At 37.2% G+C, this 22401-nt stretch overlaps 1 protein-coding gene and 1 long non-coding RNA gene across 2 annotated transcripts in view; both read left to right on the top strand.

Moving 5' to 3' along the window:
* LOC120892921 (uncharacterized) overlaps positions 1 to 1744 on the top strand; it is a 31678-nt gene extending 29934 nt beyond the window's left edge. Inside the window, exon 5 of the long non-coding RNA XR_013423839.1 lies at positions 885 to 1744. This is a non-coding gene — a long non-coding RNA (uncharacterized LOC120892921). The remainder of the gene's footprint in view (positions 1 to 884) is intronic.
* Positions 1745 to 6489: 4745 nt separating this feature from the next.
* The window catches only part of Slc30a8 (solute carrier family 30 member 8), a 38110-nt gene continuing 22198 nt past the window's right edge, over positions 6490 to 22401 (top strand). Inside the window, exons 1-2 of the mRNA XM_005316214.3 lie at positions 6490 to 6624; positions 17425 to 17624. Coding sequence (XP_005316271.1) covers positions 6554 to 6624; positions 17425 to 17624 — 271 coding nt within the window. The 5' untranslated portion in view covers positions 6490 to 6553. The remainder of the gene's footprint in view (positions 6625 to 17424; positions 17625 to 22401) is intronic.

Below are 22401 nucleotides of genomic sequence, written 5' to 3'. Positions count from 1 at the left end.
CTTCAACAGAAAAAGTTCAAGGGACCTCTGAGTTTACTATGTGAGCTTTCTTGGAAACTAACCTGTGACAAGGAAAGGCAGGTTATGCCAAATCCCATTCTAACCAACTCTATCATAAACTGCTTATGTTGGCTGTACTAATTTGCATTCCCTCCAACAACAGCAAAACTCACAATAGTCAAGTTGTGGAACCCACCTAGGTGTCGTCAACAGATAGATGGGTAAAGAACACAGTGGAGTTTTATTCAGCCATAAAAATGAATGAAATTATGTCGTTTGCAGGTAAATGGATAGAACTGGAGAACATCATGTTAATCTAAATAAGTCAGTCTGAGAAAGAGAAGCATCATATGTTTTCTCGCATATGGAGAAACTATAGGGAAAAAAGAAAGAAAAAAAGATCTCATTAAAGTGGAAAGTAGACCATTAGGGTAGAGAAAAAGGATGGGGGAAGGGAGGAGAGGAGGAAAGGGAGATACTGATGAGTGAAATAGGTCAAACTGAGTTGTATGTATATGTGAATGTGCCACAATGAAATCCTTTATTCTGTATAATTAATATGCACCAATAAAAGCTGTTCAAATTGTTTATCACATTGACTTATTTTGCATAAATAACACTTAAAATAGGATAACATTGTCATTGTGTCTTGGGGATTTTTTGTGGTAGCTTAATATGAACATTCATAATGATTAAAATGAAACTTTCATTTCTTGAATGATGAAGTATCCCATCTCTGGTGAAGACACAGAATAATATGACTCTGGATGTTCAAAGGGAATGTTATTCTAGGCACATGAAGCTTTTAAGAAATCTATTGCTAAATACAATATTTTCAACGAAGTTTTGTGTTTGCTCATGATTAAATATTTGTTCTCTTTCAGAGTTAACTGACTGCAAAGAAAACGCAAGCCCTGTCATCTGTTGCCTGGCCAACATCTGGGTGATTGGGTGGAGAGCTTAGGTTTGCACTAGGTAATATAACGCCTCACTTGTCTTCGTTGGATGCAAACTCAAAGAATCATGCTTTGCTGATGGTGGTGATTTACTACAATTGGATTAACAGCATTTTCAAATGTACACTCACTGGAAGCAAATTCACTAATATCAAAAGAAGACATGAATTAGTTGCAATGCCTTATGGTTGTGCTTCCAAGCAGAAAAGACAGCTGCTGTCCCTTGCTGCATTTTGGATTCCATGTGACAAGCAATGGCTCAGTCTTTCAAGGGGAAAACTCTGAGGAAGCTTTTGTCTTGTCTCAGGGACTATCTCTTGAGAGGCAGTCCTGTCAGCCAGGAGTCAAATAAATTCAGGCTTCGAGACTCAGAGGAGGAGATGAGCTGTGCATTTGCTCTCTTGGCATGCATCCTGGGCTCTCTGTGAAGATCTTTCTCCTTAAGACAAATTATGGGTCCCTAAGACCTTTCACTAAAGGAAACATTACTCATGCAAATTAAATAGTGCATTCTAGATGGGGTGAGAGGTCTCTATTACTAGTATTTTTTTTTTTTTAATTTAGGAACTTAGGCCTTGAGTTTTCAGTGAAGCTCTGTGCTATTTATAGACCATAGAGCTGGAATATTAGACACTATGCATTTGTCTACCTTTTGCATTCCAATGCTTTGTAATCACGGTTTAGGTCTTTGTAATCCTTGCCTGCTGATATAAATAAGAGAGACAGACGTTGTTATGAGATTGTGAACAAAACACTTTGTTGCATTAAAGTTTGTAAGACATATTCAACCATGTCTAGCCTGATGAGTGATTTTAAGGGTTAATTAGTTCAAATTTACAGAGTGCTTGGAAAAGAAAGTGTGGTATACAGAAACTAATTAATAAAATATACACTTCATAAACATGTCAACCATCTCACCCTAATCTTCCCCTCTCCAAAATATTGCTAGTTTATTTTTGTATTATGTATTTGCCTTTATGAGACCCAATAAAATATTTCTCTTATTGTTTCAATATCAATATTTTATCAAGTATTTCTTTTCTCAATAAATACAAATTGCATTTTTCTTGGAATATTTCTACAGCTCAATCTCTTTAAAAATAAAAATGGTAAAATGAAAGGTTATATAGTCCTCATTAATCAAGAAGAAAATAAAATCCGATGGCTTTCAGTCCATTTTCCAGTAATGTATGAAATATTGGAAATGGTTGGTGTTTTATATATGTTTACTTTAGATTTAAATGAAATTTTTATAATGCTGTCTAAAATACAACCCAATTAAATTTTCAATGTCTTTGTTTTCATATGTCTGAATAAAACATTTGAAAAACTTATTCTGTAGTAATACAACCACCTTGCTAAGGAAATTCTGCAGGAGTTGGAAATGGTATCTTTCTTGTCTGTATGGGGGTACATAAGTCTAGACTCTTTAGTAGAGGGTTGCTCTAGTTGAGTTTGAAATTCTTCCCCTGTTCTCCCAATGGCACTCTACTGGTAAGGGGGTGTTATGGACAGGCATAGAGCTATCATTTGAGAAAGTTGAATCCAGAGAATTTGAGAGAGCTACTTAAACCATGCAGCCAATGGCAGGTTAAAGTTCCCAGGACTTAGTTCCATTCATGGGTAATTATGGGTAATTCTTAGGTTTTTTGCCAAGACTGGGGACAATTTCTCAGAAGCAGCCAAGATAATTTACTTAGACATAGCAACACAGCTATGTAAAGGTGACTACAGGAGAGACTAGACTAAGACCAGTTTGTACATATCACCTCCTTTCTCTTCACAGGAACTCTGGAAGATGCTGTTACAGCTTCCATTTTATAGATGGGAAACTGAATAACTCAGAGGTCACTTCACTTATATCTAGGAAGTTGTCAAACCACAAAAATGGGAAAGAAGTAAATGGGATGAAAGTCCACATTGTTATTTTAAAACAGGCATACTTTGTGTCTCTTTTGATAAGAGTCGTGGGCAAACAGTGGCATCAAGAAACATTTTTGAAATGTGGGTTTAAGTTTTGGGAGCATGAATAGTAAGAACTTGGCACTCATGTCTAGGGATGATCACAGTCGCTTTGCATAAATACATACATCCTTTCTGCCAGTGAAATATAGAACAATGCTTAAGACACTTAGGCAAATCATTTTCACCCAAGTATTAGCTACTGTTTATAAAATCCTGTGAAGACACCGTTGCTGACAAGAGTTAGCACTGGGGAGCCAAACCGGTCCTTCCCTTATGTCAGTGATGTTCTTGTGGCTGACAGAATACTTATTCCTGGAGGTAACTGTTCTAAATTGTGCTTTTCCCCTTCCATTATTACAAACTTGTTATGGAGAGTGGGTGGGAAGGACAACCTGTAATTCAGGGTGGTTTGGAAACCAGTTGCCTAGGAAACTGAGATGAGCAGCATAATGCTCACCCAAACCAACTGTCAACAAGAGAGGGGATTTTCTGATTTGATCCAAGCTGCTTTCCAAATATATATATACCTTGTGCCTCTTGTGGAGCCTATAGTGTCGTTGGCCCTTGGTGAGCATGCGGGAGTGGGCCACAAGCTAGTGGATAGGAAATTTTTCATCAACTGTGCTGACAAAATATTTGGGAGGGGGCATTATGCTGCCCTTAAAATGAGTTTGTAAGAGGATAAGGTGATCAAGTGAAGAAGAATTTACATAGCATAACATACAGGCAGTTGGTGATCATAACTTATGTGCATCCACATTTATAGCAGCAATGCTTACCTTTTTTTTAACATAAAAGTTTCATTTGCTGCAATCCACTACTCCCTGCTCTTTCGCTACGCACACCAGATGCTTTGGTTTATAGTAATTATCTTCAAGAGTAGCACTTAGAGATTCATAAATCCTTGATGAAAATGGTATCTAATTTCTCAAAATTTTAAATGAAGCATATTTAATTTTTAATTTGGAATGCTATCATACATGTTCACACATATATTTTGTAAGTCTGTGTGTACATATTTTAGTTGAACCATTTTAAATTGCTGATATTAGAGACTGTGACAATAATAGCAATTTTGCATAGTTCAACTCATAAATACATAGAAGAAGTTATAGAAATAAGATTTTTAAAAGTTTTTTCCCCCAATTTTTCATGGATCTCCTAATCCCTCTTTCCCTTCTCTACTTCATACTTCCCTATATCCTGTCCTATCCTACCCTCACTCTCTTTTTGCCCCCCAGACAATCCACATTATGACCAACTATATAACTTCTACACTCATTGTTATAATTTGGGTCTGGAATGTTCCCCAAAGGCTAATGTGTTTAAGACTTTGATGCCCAATGCAACATTACTCAGAGATGGGGCTTTGGGTATGAGAGCTCTGATCTCATCAGTGGATTAATCCACTCAAGGATTCATAACTGAATGGATTATTGGGAGGCAGTGGAACCTACCTGGAGGGAGTAGGTCCTCGAGGGCTTACTCTTGGTGACTATGCTCGTCCCTGGCCCCTTCCTTTCTCTCTGTTTCTCTGCTATGTGAAGTGAACAGCCTTCTTCAGCCATGCCCTTCCACCATGATGTTCTGCCTCACTCAGGCTCAAAGCAATGAAGTCAGCCAACCATGAACTGAAGCCTCTGAAACTGAGCCAAATAAGGCTTTCCTTCTTTAAGTTGTTTTGTCAGGTACTTTTCACACTGATGGAAAGCTGATTCACACACTCACAGACTCAGATAAATATATGTCTATGTATCCATGTTCATACTAGTGACAAAAGCAGTGGTATGGAATCTCTGATTCCCAGATTGATTTGGGGGTTGGTTTGTTTTGCCTGTTATCTATAGCTAGATATTCTTTTTCCTACATATGAATATTGCTCCTCTTTCCTCTTTCCTCCTATCATTAATGGACTTCAGCCTGTTTTTTAAATATTCCCCTTATTGTTTTTTAACATTAATTCTCTTGAATTCTAATTCTCTTATATGTGCTAAAAACTACTTACAAATGTACCATTTCACACAAGTGGGTTCATTCTTATTTTCTGGTTTCCTAATTTTGCCTCCACAGCGTAACCTATTATTTTGCAAAGTTAAGGATAAGCACTTTGAGAAGGAAGTACTTTGGTTGGTCTTCTGTAAAAGACCCAAAATTTCATGCCATTTCCCTCAAGGACAGATGGCCTCCCCAGAGTTATTTCTCTGGTTCCCCACCATCAACAGAACGTTAAAAGTCAGTTAGGCAATAGGGCCATAGGATTACACCTGGTGATTTAGGTCACATGTGATGGTCTCTGAAGCCTTATGATTGGTAAGAGGTGCAGTTCCACCACAGAAGTGACAGGAGCTCTTACGTTCTTCCTCTTAGCCCAGGGCAGCTTCTCTTCTCACTGCCAACTTCCATTACGATTGAGCCCCATTCTTCTGATAGGGGATGCTATTTATCTTCTTAGGCCATGGTGAGAGATCTTCACTCAACAAGATGGGAAGTTTTCTGTGACACTGGGCCATAGGGTTATTCTGGGACTAAACCACTGTTTTCAACAGAGGGAGAAGGCAAGGAGGGCTCAGGGTCAGGGGCTCACTGCTTTTTCCATTCCGCCCTAACTTACCTCTCTATGCATCTGTGCAAGTCTGTGGTCACATACAAATACCTGCTGTTGACCTAGCGCTTGTCAGTGGGTTATAGCTCCCTCTCCTGTGTGGAAACGAAGTGTTTTGCAATGAAGTAGAATGTCCATTACCAGGAGCTGTGAATTGAAGGTCTCTTGGGAGCAGCTCAGAAAGCTCCGTTCCTGAGAGCTGTGACTGGTATGCCTGATAGGGTTTCCTGGGTGAGTCATTTATCCTCAGTAGCGTGGACCCTGGCCAGGGAGAACACGATTCACTCCAGTTCTCCTGTGAGTGAGGGATGTTATTTACTTGGAAGCAGAGTCTACCCTTCTTCTGCCTGTCAAAGGGTTTCAAAGCTGCCGTACCAGGAACAGGTTCAGCACACAGACTTCAGTAACTAGTGACCCTTGTCCTCCCCTTCAGTAGAAAAATTCCTAAATAGTCCTAGGGGAAAAGAAGCAAATCCTGACAACTGCTTGCAGATCATCTTAGAACTCAATCCCAGAAGAAGTGTTTTTAGGTAGGAGGAAAGAGTGAGGCAAAAAAAAAAAAAAAAAAAGGAAAATAAAACAAAAAAATCCCAGAGACTGGTGTACAGAAGGGTAGCTATTTGTAGCTCACTCAGGTGTGCTCTGAAGGTCAAATCCCTACATCAGCATTTAGCAGGAAACCCTTAAGCTTCTCTACCTTTTAGAAAGCACAATTTAATCTCTCCCTCCTCTCTCTCTCAAACACACACACACACACACACACACACACACACACACACACACTTCATATGATGCCACCTGCAAGTCTCCCAGGGAGGCAGTTTGTAGGGCCAGGTGATGTTCCAAGGAGGCTGTAATTTCATAAACCTACTAAGAAGATTGACGTGGGAGGCTCCTTAATTTAAGTCCTGGAAGGCTTTTTCTATTTTCTTTGGGAATTGTGTGAATAACTGCAGTGCGGCTTTGCGTCCAAAACTGGACAGTGAATCAAACAACAACGTCGACAACAACAGCTCTTATCCGGGCCACCATGGAGTTTCTTGAAAGAACTTCCCTGGTGAATGACAAAGCCCCTAAGATGTACGCCTTCACACTAGACAGGTAACAGACATCTCTGTCTGCTTCCTCACTTTCCATGCCTTAAATATTCAACAAATGCCCTGATGCTGTTGCTTCTGAGTGTTTTGCAACTTGGGGGCAATTGGGAACATTTAGAAGCAACTGATTGACTCATATAATACATACTCTGAAAAGTGCAATACTCTATATAGTTGATTTGATTCCTTAAATATCCATTAAGTGAATGAAGAAAACATTTTTAGTAAAGCATTTTTTTCTCTAGATTTTTTATTCTACAGAAAATAGACGTACAATCTAATATGTTTGATTTTCCTTCTCTCAATTACTCTCCAATTTTAGATCATAAAATGTATTAGTTATATTTAGAAACAATTAAGTCTTTACTACAATGGGGGAAATTATGGTTATATTGGTCATAAAATTAATTATTTTATATCAATAGATATGTTATAGCAAACATTGCAAAATTTAATGTTCTACAGTTTCAACTCCTTTTATTGACTCCCACAGAACTATATGCAATATATTTGTTCATTTTTTATACATATTCAACAAATATTGATTGGATATACCTGTGCTAAATTTTGGATGTATGATAGAAAAGAAAATATTCCTGGTCCTAGGTTTCTGTCCCCTTGAAACTTTAGAGTCTATTGTAGAATACACATAATAAAGGGTAAATTAAAAATAGCATGCTGGGGGCATTTGATGAGACTACATCAAGACAACCTAGGTCTTGGTTGAACTTCGGTTTCAGAGAACTTTTTTTTCCTCCAGAAGTTAACAGTCTAAATATTAGACAATAAAATGGAATTGGAGTAAGTTTGGGGGGCCCTGCATAGAATGCAGGATCAGAGAATGTATATCAGATTGAGACCATGGCACAGTAAAGAGAGAAACATATAAGAAAGAGATCTTGGTGTGTTTGGGAAGATCAATCAGAATGGGGACTTACGAGAAACACTCAGTATATACAAATAAATGAATTAACGTCTGAAATGAATTCACCTTGGGAACAGAATTTAAGAGAATACTTATTCATAAATAACATATGTAAACATGTAATGCTTTTGTTTGTTTCCTGGAACCAAATTAATATTATAAAGAATAGCAATATTTTGATAGCATCAAATATTTTAGTAACTGCAAAGCAATTTTTTTCTAAAGGACATTTATAAGTTTGCTTTTTAAAAAACTATATAACAAAGAATCTAGCACCTGTATTATCTCATATTGGAAGAGCTATTTCTTAGACAATAAGATGAGATGTAATTTATTTTGGTCATGAACACCAAAAACAAAGTCTTACGTTAAGTCAGGTAGAAATTTTGGGTGACAAATTTTTAACACTAAGGACATTGCTAACAGAGCATCTCTCTGTCATTGAAACCACAGTATTTCTTTTCTTGTTAAAATAGACTATTAGCACTCTGTGGCATGCACGTGCGCACACATACATACACACACACTCACACAGCCATTTATTGTTATAGTTCTCATTCACCTCATCAATGGGCATGGTTTTCAAGACATAGTATTTTTTGAAGTCATCTTTATTTGCTGGTCAAATAAAAAGATTAAATCTGGAGATGATTTACCCTGCTCCTTTTTTTTACTAGGTAGGCAATGAGTACCAGAGATAGCAAATGCTTTGTTTAAGGTCAGATGGTTCAGTCTGGCACAGCTGAGATGCAGACCCAGGCCTTCTGTTTGTCAGCCCAGGACTCCCCTTTCATCTGCACCTGCCCTCTGCATCCTTCACCTAGCTCCTCCTGAGGTCATGTACACCTCAGTTCCTCTGCTCATTTCCTTTCTATACCTCCTCCATTTCCTTTGTCATGTATTTTGCCCTGTCTCTATTTCATAAATGACTTTGTTCCTTCATATTCCTTCTCTTTTCTCCTCCCTTTCTTTTCTTCTACTCCTCACTAGATTGCTATTTAAAGTTTTACCTACTGTTAATTAATCTGGAGGAAACCTTGCCCTGTAATTCCACAAAGGGAGTGTTTCATGTATCTGTTGTTATCCAACAAACGATTCCCAAACATCGTGGCTTGAGCAACATTTCATTTTACTACTCATCATTCTGTAGTTTGGAATCTGTGTGGGACTCCATGTGGAATCTCTTGGCTTTGCCCGGGAGGCTGCATTCTACTGGTGTCTGAGCTGGGCAGCAAAGTCCAAGATGGCTCCACCTGCATGCCTGGGGTCTAGGTACTGGCCTTTGCCTATGGTCTTGTTCTTCTTCCCATGGCTTCTTTCTCTTTATGGTGACTCATTTTATCAGGTTAGCCTGGAATTCTTTATATGGCAGTGCAGGGTAGCAAGAAAGCAGCTGTGGACACTGATAGCTCTCAGATAGGCTAGGCCCAACCCTGGCAGAGCATCATTTTTGCCACCCTTAATGGATTAGAGCAAGTCTCAAGATTCAGATTCCAGAGGTGGGGCAAAAGATTCCAACTATTAATGGCATGTATAGATAGGATTAAAAGTCATTGGAGTTCATTTTATACACATTTTTACTACAAGAAATCTTAATAGTGGGCCCTGTAGGTACCATGACCACTATTGGGCACTCTTCACTTTCTTCTCAATTCCTGTTTCAGTAATGGGATTCATGGTAGCAAAATGATATTTGTGTAAAATTGACATACACAATTGATATGTTTTCTTGGCCCTGGGTGCCAAGAAAGCAATGCAGGGAAGCTAGGGCAGGGACAGCTGGTAGGGATAAACTGCTGGAATCTTTTCAACAATGATTTAACTGGTAAATATTCACATCATTTATCTGTCTTATTTATCTATCTTAAAGACATGCAGAAAATTGAATATTACTTATTCAAGAAAACCCACCAAGTCTCAGTGAGAAGTGAGTTAGGGCCATTTAAGTTGAGACCTGTCTATTACCTCCTCCCTTCCAAAAGTGCATGTGATGGTAGCTGTGCTTTGAATAGTTGTAGCCAAAAGACAGAGATACCTCTCCTCCCAGCTTCTAATTAAAGGCTATAGTTCATTCTTGCTGGAAAAAGCATTTTGAATCACTTATTGCTCCAGATTCATGTTTCAGAACCTCTATGCAACATGTACGTGGCAAAAAGGAAGAAGCTTCCCTTTCTTCACCCAACCCACACTCATAGGGTAAAATGTCTACTCAGTAAGGTTCAGAATACTCCTGTCCCAGCTTGCTCATAAAATAGAAATTCTGTTTTAGGCAGAACAAGCAAAGAACACCAGGGGTTAACATCTTCATTTAGCACTCTACTTACAGAGTTAAGTGTCACTCCAGGAGAACGAGGTCACTCTCCAACCCATCTGCTCTTGGTGAATGATGCAAAAATAAGGCACAAGAATAAAGAGCCATGTATCTTTCCATTAGATGATTGATGGTACACAAGTTGAAATAATATTGGAACAAAGAATAGGGATTTTCAAGCATAAGAGTGCTGCTATTGAAAACAACAAAGACTTTTCTGGTGAGCAATTATGAATAGGCTGATTGCTCCATTATAGTAACAATTAAAGGTAGAAGAGAGATATTTAACAGAAGTAGATAAGGTAGGACAAAGGTAAGAAGAGCCCTTCTGGACTTGGTGCTAACCTCAAAAGTTAGCCTCAAACACCCCTAAAATAGTCTGTTATTAACTAAATGTTTAAGTTCTCCCTAAATTCATATGTTTAAGCCTGAATGACCAATGGGGCTAAATTGGAGATGGGGCTCCTAAAGAATGGATTAAGGTTAAATAAGGTTGTAAGAGTGGGGCCTTCATCTGAGAAGATTAGTGTTCTTATAAGAAGAGAAACCAGAGAGATCATTTTTTTTCTCTCTGTGCATGTATACTGAGGAAAATCTCTGTTGAGAAGATAATCAAAAAGTAGATATCTATAAGCTATCAAGAGATACCTTCTGCAGAAATTGAATTTGCTAGTACCTTGATAATGAGGTTTCAGCATCCAGAACTTTGAGAAAATAAAATAAGTCACCCAATCTATGGTATTTTATTATAGAAGCTCAGGCTGACTAATGCAGGGCACAAATTTATTGGAACATTTTGTGTCTCAAGGCATTGTTGAAAACTGTGGAGTAGTCATCAAGCAATTAAAGAGGCCAAAATCTTAGAATAATACCAATATAGGCAGAGTAATCAGAAGCTTAATATTGAGGCCATAAAAAGAAGCAGTCAAAATGAACACAACCAAAATAGTTTTCATCCCCAAGGGATGAAAGAAGGATAAGTATGACCGCATGTGGCCAACAATGTATCTAAGAGGCATGACAACAGAGTCTGCACATAGAATAAAGCCAGATAAAATAGAGTCCACTATACTAGACAAGCCAAGTCACTAAACAAATAAACAAGTAAACAATAATAAAAAGTCAACAAGGAGGCTGGGATTGTGGCTCAGTGGTAGAGTACTTGCCTAGCATGTGAGAGGCACTGGGTTTGCTTCTCAGCACCACATATAAATAAATAAAATAAAGGTTCATTGACAACTAAAGAAAATGTTTTAAAAAAGCCAACAAGGAATCAGTATTCAGAATTACCACAACGTACTATATAAAATTTCCAGTTTTCAACAAAATTTCATGAGATGCAAAAAACAGGAAAGAACAACCTATATTTGGTAAAAAGCTAAGCAATAGAAACTGCCTTTAAGGAGACCCAGATATTAGACTTGGAATTCAATGATTTAAAACAAATATTATAAATACACTAAAACCATTAAAGGAAATGTTTAAGGAATTAAAGATAGATGTGATTACAATGTTACATCAAATGGAGGATATCAATTCATAGAATATATTAATTTAAAAAAATATATAAAAATGTAAATTCTAGGATTTACATGTATAATAAACGAAATTTTATAAAATTGATGAAGGGGCCTAACAGTAGAACTCTTCTACTGGCAGGATGCAACAGAGAAAAAGAATCAATAATCTTGAAAAAAGAGCAATAGATACTATGCAACAAAGAGAACAAAGAATAAAGATTGCAAAAAAGTTAGTATAAACTCAGGGAAATGTGGTATGGAATCTAACACATTAACATAAGCATAATAGGAATGCAAAAAGGAAAGTGAGAAAGGAAAAGAAAAATATTCAAAGAAATAATGGCTGAAAGCTTTTAAAATTGGGTTATGTCATAGTTTCTTACTACAAATCCAAACCATAGGTAACAACATAAAATTTATACAAATAGGAAAGCATTGAAATAAAATATTTCATTCTACAAATAATACCATCAAGAAAAATAATCCATGGGTTAGGAGAAAATATTTGTTAATTATCAGATTAAGGCTGTGTATCAGAATAAATAAAAGATTATTATAATTTAATATTTTAAAGATAAATAAATGAACTTAAAAATGTGTGAAGAATTCATATAGATATTATACATTTATTAAATAAATAAATGTATAATAAGCATGTTAAAATACATTAAATATGCTCAACATCAGTAGTCATCAGGGAAATAATAATCAAAATCACAGTGAGATAACTACTTCATAACCACTAGGATGTTTACACTAAAGAAAAAATAAAATAAAACAATAACAAGTGTTGGCAAGGATATGAAAAAATAGGAGTTCTCATATGTTGTGTGTGGGAATATAAAATGGTACAGTGCTTTGAAAGACAGTCTGGTAGTTTCACAAGGCGTTCAACATAGTTATGTTATGACACAAGAATTCCATCCCTAGGTATTTATTCAAGAGAAATAAATAACTTTCATAAAAATTTCATAGAAGTATTATTCATAATTATTCCCCTGAACCACCAAAGGAAACAATTAACAAATATATGAAATATTATATATACATTCCAGGGAGTATTACTTGGAAATAAAAATAACGAAATATTGATGTAGTGATTTGCTATATCATGGATGAACCATGAACACATTATGCTGAATGAAAGAAGCAATTCACTCCATTTATGTAAAATGCAAATGTATAAAGACAGAATGTAATTAGTGGTTGCCTGAAGAGATGAATGTCAGGAGACTGGAAAATTACTGCTAATGGATAAAGCGTTTCTTCTTTTGGGTGCTGACCATCCAACTCTGAATATGCTAAAAATCATCATGTTATATATATTAAATGGGTCAGTCCTTTGCATGGTAGGTGAATTTTATCTTAATAAAACTGCTAAAAGGTGGATGATTGGTTAATTTCCAGGATAAGAAGTTACATCTAATTATGTGAACATGTCTGTCCCCCTGTTTCCCCTAAACTACTACTTTCTCTCCTCAAACTTCTTCTTTCACATCACTCATTTATTTCACAAACATTAAGTGAGATAGAATCCCAACACATACGTAATGGACATCTACTATGTTTGAGAAAGGATTCTATGCTCTGAAAGTGCAGGATTATCTCAGGGCAGACAAGGAGAGTAGTTAAACAGGAGAGACAGAAACCAAGATACACTAAGGAATTATAGAAATGTTCTCTCCCACTGTGACATTTATTCTTCTTTAGGAATAGAGAGTCCATCTCCAATCTTGTTGTCACTGGAGTAAGCTAGAATAAAGAGTGCAGTCAAAGGGACAACCAAAAAAGTTTTGTTTTCTGATTATTCAAGGCTGTTTGAGCCAGCTTTTTCACTGCTGTGACTGAAAGAATTGTAGAGGAGGAAAAGTTTACTTGGAGACTCACGGTTTCAGAGGTCCCAGTCCATTGACAACCACCTCCATCCTTAGAGGCTTGAAGTGAGGCAGACAGAACATCACTACAGAAGAGTGTGGTGGAGAGAAGCAGCTCACATGATGATCAGAAAGCAGAGAGATCCCACTTTCCAGATATAAACTATGTACCCCAAAGGCTCGCCCCCAGTGCTCCACCTCCTCCAGCTGCATACTTCCTGCCTTCAGTTCCCACTCAGTTAATCCTATCATGGGATTAATTTGTTGATCAGATTAAGGTTCTCATAGCCCAAACACTTCACTTCTAAGTTTTTATGCTTTGACTCATACATGAGCTTTTGGGGGACCCCTCACATCCAAACTGTAATAAAGGCTTAATTATAAAAGTGCTTATTCCGAAAGTTGTTTTCAAATATACTTTATTCTTTTGGAAGAACAATGGCAATAATAAAATGCAGTTCCATTATTTAAGAACAACTTTAAAAAAATGTGCACTTATCTTGTTCCAGACACATTTGAAGTATTTATATGAACTAACTACATATCACAGCCACCCTAGATATGCTATCATGAAGAAATTAAAGCACAGAGAGGTTAAGTAATTATCCTACAGTTATAAGATTAGTGAATGGTAAGACTGGATGGGAGTTCATCTTAGGTGATGGGATGCCAGCACCCAAGTCCTCAGCCTCCACACTCCTGCCATCTACTTAACCCCATCTCAGGAATCTGTATGCCCATCTTCTTGATGCTCTAAATAGAAACTTATGAGACATCTTTAAGTCCCTCCCTTCTCTTGTTCCCTTTAACTGACATTGTAGATTAGCAAGACCTAAATATCTCCTAAATATCACTCAACTATGTATATTTTGAATTTTCATTGTCACCACATGGTCTGAACTGCCAGTGTCTGGACTGTAGTCATCTCCTAAAGGATCTTCATGGTTTGCCCCTCTATACTCCAGCCACCCAAGAAGTACCCTAAAGTGCTTTAGAAATGCAAACCACATAAAGGTACTTCCCTGCTCAAAATTTTCCATTTGGCCTCTTCCCACTTCCCTCTCTCTGCTTCCTGACCACCACAAGCAGAAAAGCATCATTCCATAACACCCTTCTGCCATGATTTTCTTCTTCATCTTGGGCCCAGAGCAAAGATGTTGGCTGAACATGACTGAATCTCTGAAACTATGAGCCAAAATAAACTTTTTCTTCTCTATGTTGTTCTTGATAGGTATTTTGGTCATAGTGATACAAAGGTGACCAATACAATGCTGTAGGAGTCAATGGTGTCTTTTCCTTTCTGTTCAAGCTAATCTTTTGAGCAAGAGAGTATCTTTCTTGCCTTTGTGCATCTGTACCAATGATACCCTCTTCTGGTGATATTTTTTGTTCACATAAATCTTCTGATCATCCTGTAACTTGCTGATAAGACATCACCTCTATAGAGGGGCCTTTCTTTACCTCTTCCTGTTGAGTAGCTATTGCATGGCAGTTGACCACAGATAACAACCGATAAAAACTGTGTAATATATTTCTAAAAGCTATTAGAAAGGATTTTGAATGTTTTCAACATAAAGAAATAATAAAAGTTTGAGGAGATAGTTATATTTAACCTGATTTAAACATTATGAAATGTATTCAAGTATCAAAATATCATGTTGGCCCAATAATATGAATAATTTTTTGTTTTAATTATAAGTTAAAATATATATTTAATTAAAAAACCAAGTGTCTTCCTCTTCACTCTCCCAGTCTCTGTCCATTATACATAGCCTCTGTTACCATTGATGCAGTTGCTGTTTGTCTCTATTTTCTGGATATAAACTCTTACATCAGAATCTTTGCTTGTTTCATAGGATACAGTATCATTAATCCCTCTGAGAGTGAGGGTGCATCTTAAGCATGCAACAAGAGTCATTGAATGAATGAATGAAGTGTTAGGAAATGCATGGTGAGATCAAGGCCTTTGTTGCCTCTTCTAACAGGAATAGTGATTTGAGGTTCTTGGGAGAAGTATTATGAAAATTAAAAAGCAGGTGTAGTTATATCGCATAGTCTCCATATATGGAATGAGAGAGTAAAACATAACATTGCCAACTCCATTTCAGAGATATAAAAGCAAAGGGCTTAACTTCTATCACCAAACAAAATAAAATAAAAAATAAAAATAAAAACATACCTAAGAGTATACAAATAAAGCTTCATTTTCTAAATCCTATTTAAACAGATTAATTCAGTTCAAGACTACTTGCATAAAATTTCTAATGTTTCTTTTATCTTTGCTCCTCTCTCTATCTTTTCTTCTTGATGCACTTCGGCCTATTATTCCTACTCTTCAAAGTTTTGACCACATTTGAATGCATGAGAATCTATTGGGTTTTATTCATTAATAGCAAATTCATATTTCATTTTTTGATGCCTCAGAGCATTTACTATTTTTATAACCCTTTAAAATAATACTTCTTAGAATTCCCATTGTTTTTTAGATCCAGAGCCTGTTCTGCATCTAGAGACATTTAGATCATGTTGCTTTAATGAAGTGATGAGGAATGTATTTTACCTTTGTTTTTTAACTTCTTGTGGGGTCATGGACCCTTTTGGGAACCACTGAAGACTGTGAGCTAGTGTCCCCCAATGAATACACACACAGACACATAGAAATATCATATCCAATGCTAAATCCAACCAGGCTGACTCCGATAGCTGAGAATAGGGTAAATTCTACCCAAAACCACGTGATTGCAACTCAGTGGATATGAATGACAGGATCACAGCAGGATCCTAACAGAGGATCCTGATTCCTAGTTCTACATAGTTACAATCTTATCAGTGTTAAATCTTCCATATCATTACTTTTAACTTTATATTTAATACAGAGTGTCATGTAAACTAAGTTCCTCCTTTCCTTCTCACTCCTACAGTTAGAGACCATGAATTCAAATCTAACCTACTGGTATGATTACCAGCAATTTTTCTCTTGGTTTTGTGCTTTTTTTGTGAGTCTAGATTTTCTATAATGAATATGTCTGCCTATCTATCTATCTATCTATCTATCTATCTATCTATTGCTTATTCATTCCAAAAATATGATATAATGTTAGAGACCACATAATAATAATCAGCTAAACTCAAACCATCAGGTTTTTAATGGTAATAAGCCAAATGAAATCACTTCTCAAGCAGAAGCTAATTTATTGCCCTGTTCTTTCTTTCTTTTTTCTTTCTCCTTCCTTCCTTCCTTCACTGACCCCCCTTCTTTTTTTCCTTTCAGATCTAGAACTGTGAGGTTCTTAATTCCAATAATCTCATTAATATTTTCAAATAAGTTTATTTTAAAATTTAAAAATCTTATTGGTTTAAGATCCTTAGACACTGACATCTTCATGAGTAAAAATGGGTTTTAGGCATACCGATACTGAGATAGGGAAGCAGCACATGGAATGGTAGAAGGACAATGGGTTGGCCTTTCTGCCCTATCGTTTCCTCACCATTGAACCTCCGCCAGTCACTTAACCTTTCTGAACCTTAGTTACTTCAGCTGAGAAATTCTGCAGTTGGATTAAATGCTCTCTACAATCTTTCTATTTATGAAATTCTAGGATTCCATGAGTGGCTCTAAGTCACACTTTATGCTCTGGCAGAACTGATACTCACTGCCTACTTTGAGAAGGGTGAGCAGGTTTCACTCTCAGCATGACGTTGATTGGTAGAGTTTGTCTACCAAATAGTGGTGGTAAGAAAGTTTTTGAAGGTCCCTACTACGGACTCAGAAGGACAAATAGTAACCCGGGCTGTCACGTGCCTGAATCCTCAGTCAAGCTCACATACACATAGCATGCAATGTCCCCTGGTAGATTTTATTATCGCCCAGTTCCAAGTGAAATAACTGGAGAAGTCTTGCATTAAAGTCGATCTTCCTCTTTTTTCTGCTCTTTGATGTCTCTTAATCATTGGTTGATATGGATAAGAAAATGTTTTCGCTGAAACATTGTGGATACAGAAGGGAATGCCTTGCTTGCTCCGAACCCTCGATACTTTCTTGTAGCGGGATCTGTGAACTAAAACTTCAGGGCTGGTTAGCAAACGTCCTAACAGCAGCTCTGAGAACAGCAGGGCTGCCTGCGAGGGGTTTGCAATGATGCTCACTTCTTGCTTCTGTCAAACCCAACCACAGTGCAGAACTCCAACAGAAACCTGTGAATAAAGATCAATGTCCTGGAGAGAAGCCAGAGGCACCTGAGGCAGGAGGCATTTATCACTGCCACAGCAACTCCAAGGCCACCGAGAGCAGGGTGAAGGAGCAAGCGCACGCCAAGTGGAAACTCTGCGCGGCCTCGGCGATATGCTTCATCTTCATGATTGCGGAGGTCGTGGGTGAGTACTGCCCGGGAATGCTCCCCCGGCTAACCCAGCAAACAAACGGAGTCCTGCATCATTAGGGGAGGGTTGCCTAAGTTCTTCCTTAAGGGTAAGATTTAATATTTTCTGCAAGAATAAACTAACAATATGCTTAGCACAGATAAGTTGGAAAATAGAAGAAGGCAAAACAAAATCATTATTTTAACCCATTTGAGTGTTAACCTCAATAACATTACCGAATATTTTGTGCAATATATTTTTTTATGCCTGGCTCACAGGTTGTTTCTTTTACATAATGGAGAGCATATTGAACGCCTTTCACTATGCTTTCACATACTGCTCCAACACATTTTTATGCCTGAACAATATTCTATAATATGCTCACTGTAATTTACATAACCATTTCTCTGTTGTTAGACACTTAGGGAGTTTTTTTCTTCCTTGTGGACAAGACTGCAATGAAAAATCTTGAATAAACTCTGCCTGCCTTTCTGTTAATCCTTTCAAAGCCGTTTCTTGAAGTAGAAATCATTTGTTGAAGGCCATTGTTTTAAATCAGCTTTTTCACTGCTGTGGCCAAAAGACCTGACAAGAATAGTGTAGAGGAGGGAAAGTTTATTTGGGGCCCATGGTTTCAGAGGTCTCAGACCACAGATGTTCAATTCATGGTCACTTGGAGCCATCCTTTCGTGGCTTTTCATGAGGCAGAACATCATGGAGGAGAGCACACTGCTTACCTCATGGCAGCTGGGAAGGAGAGAGGAGAGAAAGAGAGAGAATATGAATATGAACAAAATCCACTCTTCAAGGGCTTGCCTCCTGGGATCTATTTCCTCCATCTAGACTCCTCCCCACCAAAATTCTACCACCTCCCAACAGTCCATCAAATTATGAATTACTAATCCACTGATAAGGTTAGAACCCTCATGTTCCAATCACTGCCCAAAGGTACCCCCTTTGAACTTTACTGCCTGGGGAACTAAGCCTTCCACACATTAGCTCCTGGAATCAACATGAGATTCCAGATCCAAAGCATAGGTGTCTTTTACCTTTTAATTTTTGCTTTGCCTTCTTAAAGTTTTAAATTTTACATAGGTAGTATATAAAACTTCTCATTCTGATTTCTTTTACTATATTGATGTTTAATAGCCCTTCCCCTTTGATTGAGAAGATAAATGACATGTTTTAATAGTTGTTCAAATTTTAGCATTTAATTTTTAAATCAATGTGAAAGTAAAGTGGATTGAAAATTCTTTTTTTAAAATAACTAACAGTTCTTAGCCTAACTTATAGTAAAATAATTTTCCTCATTCATATTTGATTGTTTATTATCTATCAAACTTTTATAAATAATAAAGTATATATCTAAGGTCATTCGTTTCTAAGTTCCTATTCTCTCAATAACATAATTGATGTAGAATTTTTATATTATAAGATCTGTTGTATCCTCCTATTCTTAAGAGGAAAAAATAACAGCTATTTATTCCTGTTTGTTATTCTAATTAAACATGCATCATTTCTTTCAGTTCTCCCACAAATCTAATTATGATTTTATTGAATATAAGTTAATTTAAGAATACAAATATTAGTTGAATAATTAAAATTTAACTGTAGTTTTCTCTTTGTTGTTCTTTTCCTAGGTTTTTAAATTTTAAAATTATGTGTGCTAAAATGGAAAACAATTTTAATAATTTTCCATCCATAAAGAAACCAAACAACTTACAAAATATTATGGTTATCTCTTTCTTTTTAGATAACACCATATATATATGTATATATAAATATATGTATTTCATAACTGTGGACAATATTCAATTGCTCATGTAAGAAATGACAAAATGTAAATTAAGCTCCTCCTTTCCTTCTCACTCCTACAGTTAGAGACCATGAATTCAAATCTAACCTACCTAGAGTCAGAAGTATGTCAGTAGGGGAATGACACGGGTACTGACAATTATCTGGATTTTGAAGGTATTGATATTAAGCTAATTGTCCTAAAACATTGCTCTTATCATGTTATTACTGTCTTCAAAATTTTCCACGTGGCTTCGCTTCATCTAGTTCAGTGGTTCAGACTTTTCCCTGTTTCCGCAAACAGAGGGAATTTTGCTGAACACTGGCCTAAACTGATAAGGGTGCTTATAGCTGGAACAGACTGGTTTACAAGCTGCCACTGCGTTAGATCTTACTTGGCATACCCAAGTAAAAAGAAATCAATATATTGGAAAGCTCTGGCATCTAGAACAAAATGAAAAATTCTTTCTTTGGTTTCTCAGACATTCTACAATCTTTCTGCCAAACTGAAATATTAATTCTTACCCCATCCTTACCTGACTACTCTGTTTTAGTCAGGGCACGTATTCATTCTCTTCAAAATACCTATAGTACCTTGGAGTCCCAATAGCTTTTACTTTACTTGTTGTTGAATGCAAAAATCCTATTCTTATTCGCTACAGTAGTTAAAATCCTGGTCATAATTCAGGACTTCGATCCGCAGTTCACCTCCCCTCCAAAGCTGTTCTTGACCCTATTCGAGAAAGTAATTATTACTTTTCAGACCACTTTTGGGAATCCAGGAAGTCTTTCTGCAGGATGTAAGCTTTGAGAAAGCCCTGGGTAGAGACTGAAATGTGGACAAACAGAAGATAAGAAGTGTTTTCCAGATGGAAAGGCCTGAATAAACAGTACCCTATTTACTACTGTAGTCTAAGAGGTGATAAATATGAGGCCTTACCTTGAAAGATTTCTAGTGGATAGGTGGGAAAGAGGACAGGGAATGATGTGTTAGAAATGTGGGTGCCATTGTTTGAAGTGGACCAGCATTTCCAGTTTATCAAGCCTTCTCATCCCCTTTATTCTGGTTGTAATTCTGGTCCCTTTGGCTTGAGTACTTCTTGCTCACAGGAAGGACTGTGGGATGCCGAACTGGCTTAGTCAATCTCTGGGGCTTCATAAAGGAAGGCTGAGTAAAAACTCTCTGCCTTTCTTCTATGACCACTAAGCTAAAGATATAGAGACCTGGAGCTTCCAGAGACCCACCTTTCCCATGGAAAGGGAGAAAGTCTGTCCATTTTAGCACAGTTAAAGGTAACAACTGGAGACAGGGCAGAGTCCTAATGACATATTTTGAATCTTAAGAGATGGCTATATCTGATCTGATCCCACACAGATTTTTTTTCTCATTTAGGTGAGCCAATAATTATGATATCACTGTTGTTTAAGCGTGTTTGGATTAGCACCTATCTAAAGGCAGGGTTAAGTGCAGTAGTTACTGGAGGGTATAAACAGAATGGTAGTTGGAGGGTCAAGAAAAATTGAGGCCCAGCTAGGGAATGAAATTTATCCTATAAGCCTCAGGGAGACATTGACATTTAGAACCAGGAGAAGTAAGTCATTGAGCTGTGTTTAGGAAGATCACTTTCACAGGGTATAAAGCAGAAGGAAGAAAGAACTAAGAAGGGAAGGATTTGAGCATAATATGTCCACTCTTCATGGGCCTTTGAACTTTTTGAGTCAGGGCTGTTTTTGGTGACTTGTAAAATTCCTCACTGTAGAAAAGCCATAAGGAGGAGTTATGCTGCAGATGGAAACTCATATCTCTGAAAAGATGCACACCCAGACACTGAGAACTCAGAAAAAATAAGCTCAAGTATGTCATTGCTGGAAAAAAATGAGGATGGTCAGGGAGAGGCCTCAGAAGCAGGCCTATTCAGGGCTGAACAGGGTAGAGAAAACAAGAGATAACATGACAGGAATACAGAGCTGAGCGCATGCTGGGGAAGTTGATAAGTATCTGAGAGCAAAAAAATTTCTCACTTACTAAGAGAAAGATATAGCTGGGTGGGATGAGAAACAACATGCTTTTGGATAAGGGTACAGCCAGGGTGTCTCAGTGGCTCAGGTCACAAATATTTTTCAAGGTTCTTAAAAACTTAAGAAATGTTAAAACCTGGCTATAAAATCTGTGGTAGATTTTAAATACTTGTTAAACAATAACTCAATGAGATTTTGACATAGTATATTATATAGTACAGTAGAATACTTCTATCCATAAGATAATTAAGATAGATTTTAAAATGTCAATTAATAGTATGCAATGGTGTAGCCCAGTAATGGGACACAAGTTTAATGTTGTCAGATAAATAGTCACCTTTTACAGTCCTGTCAGTCCTTTTACAGTCACCTTTTACAGTCCTCTGTTCTCCATGGAAAATACTATGGGGACTATTATTAAGAGATTATCTATATTTTTCCCATGTACTGAGGCTTTATGTGAGGCTGAACTTAAAAGCAATAAACTTCTCAACTTGGCATAAGAAATTTCTAGGTAGCATAGCATTCAGACAGTAGCATGGATATTGCTGGCAGTTTTTAGTGACGTTTACTGTGCTAATCAGGAGCAGAAACAGCAGAAAGATTTGGAAAACTTGCAGTTTGGCTAGAAAACTGTGAGTACAACTGGCGTTAAAGAAGCTGTGATAATTAAAAAAAAGAAAAGAAAAAGAAAAGAATATAGCCACTAAAGAGATGCTGCTAAGTACTCTACCCAGAAAAAATAGAAAAGATGGCATGAGAGCATCTCAGGAATTGGGAAGACCACACCCTTCTCTGGATCAATAGTATAAAAGTAAAAGTTCCTTTGAGAAGAGACCAGTGGGACATACTGCTTATACAGGAGGGCCTAGGAAGGTGTATCACCCTGCTCAGCCATCCAGGCACCCAAAGGCTGCTGCAGAGGCTGCTGTAGCCAGACCAGGGGTTGGCTACTTCTCAAGGTGGCAGCAGACCTTGG

The sequence above is a fragment of the Ictidomys tridecemlineatus genome, chromosome 7 (genome assembly GCF_052094955.1).
Source record: "Ictidomys tridecemlineatus isolate mIctTri1 chromosome 7, mIctTri1.hap1, whole genome shotgun sequence".
NCBI classification, from domain to species: domain Eukaryota; kingdom Metazoa; phylum Chordata; class Mammalia; order Rodentia; family Sciuridae; genus Ictidomys; species Ictidomys tridecemlineatus.
This window is presented reverse-complemented; position numbering and strand designations above follow the sequence as displayed.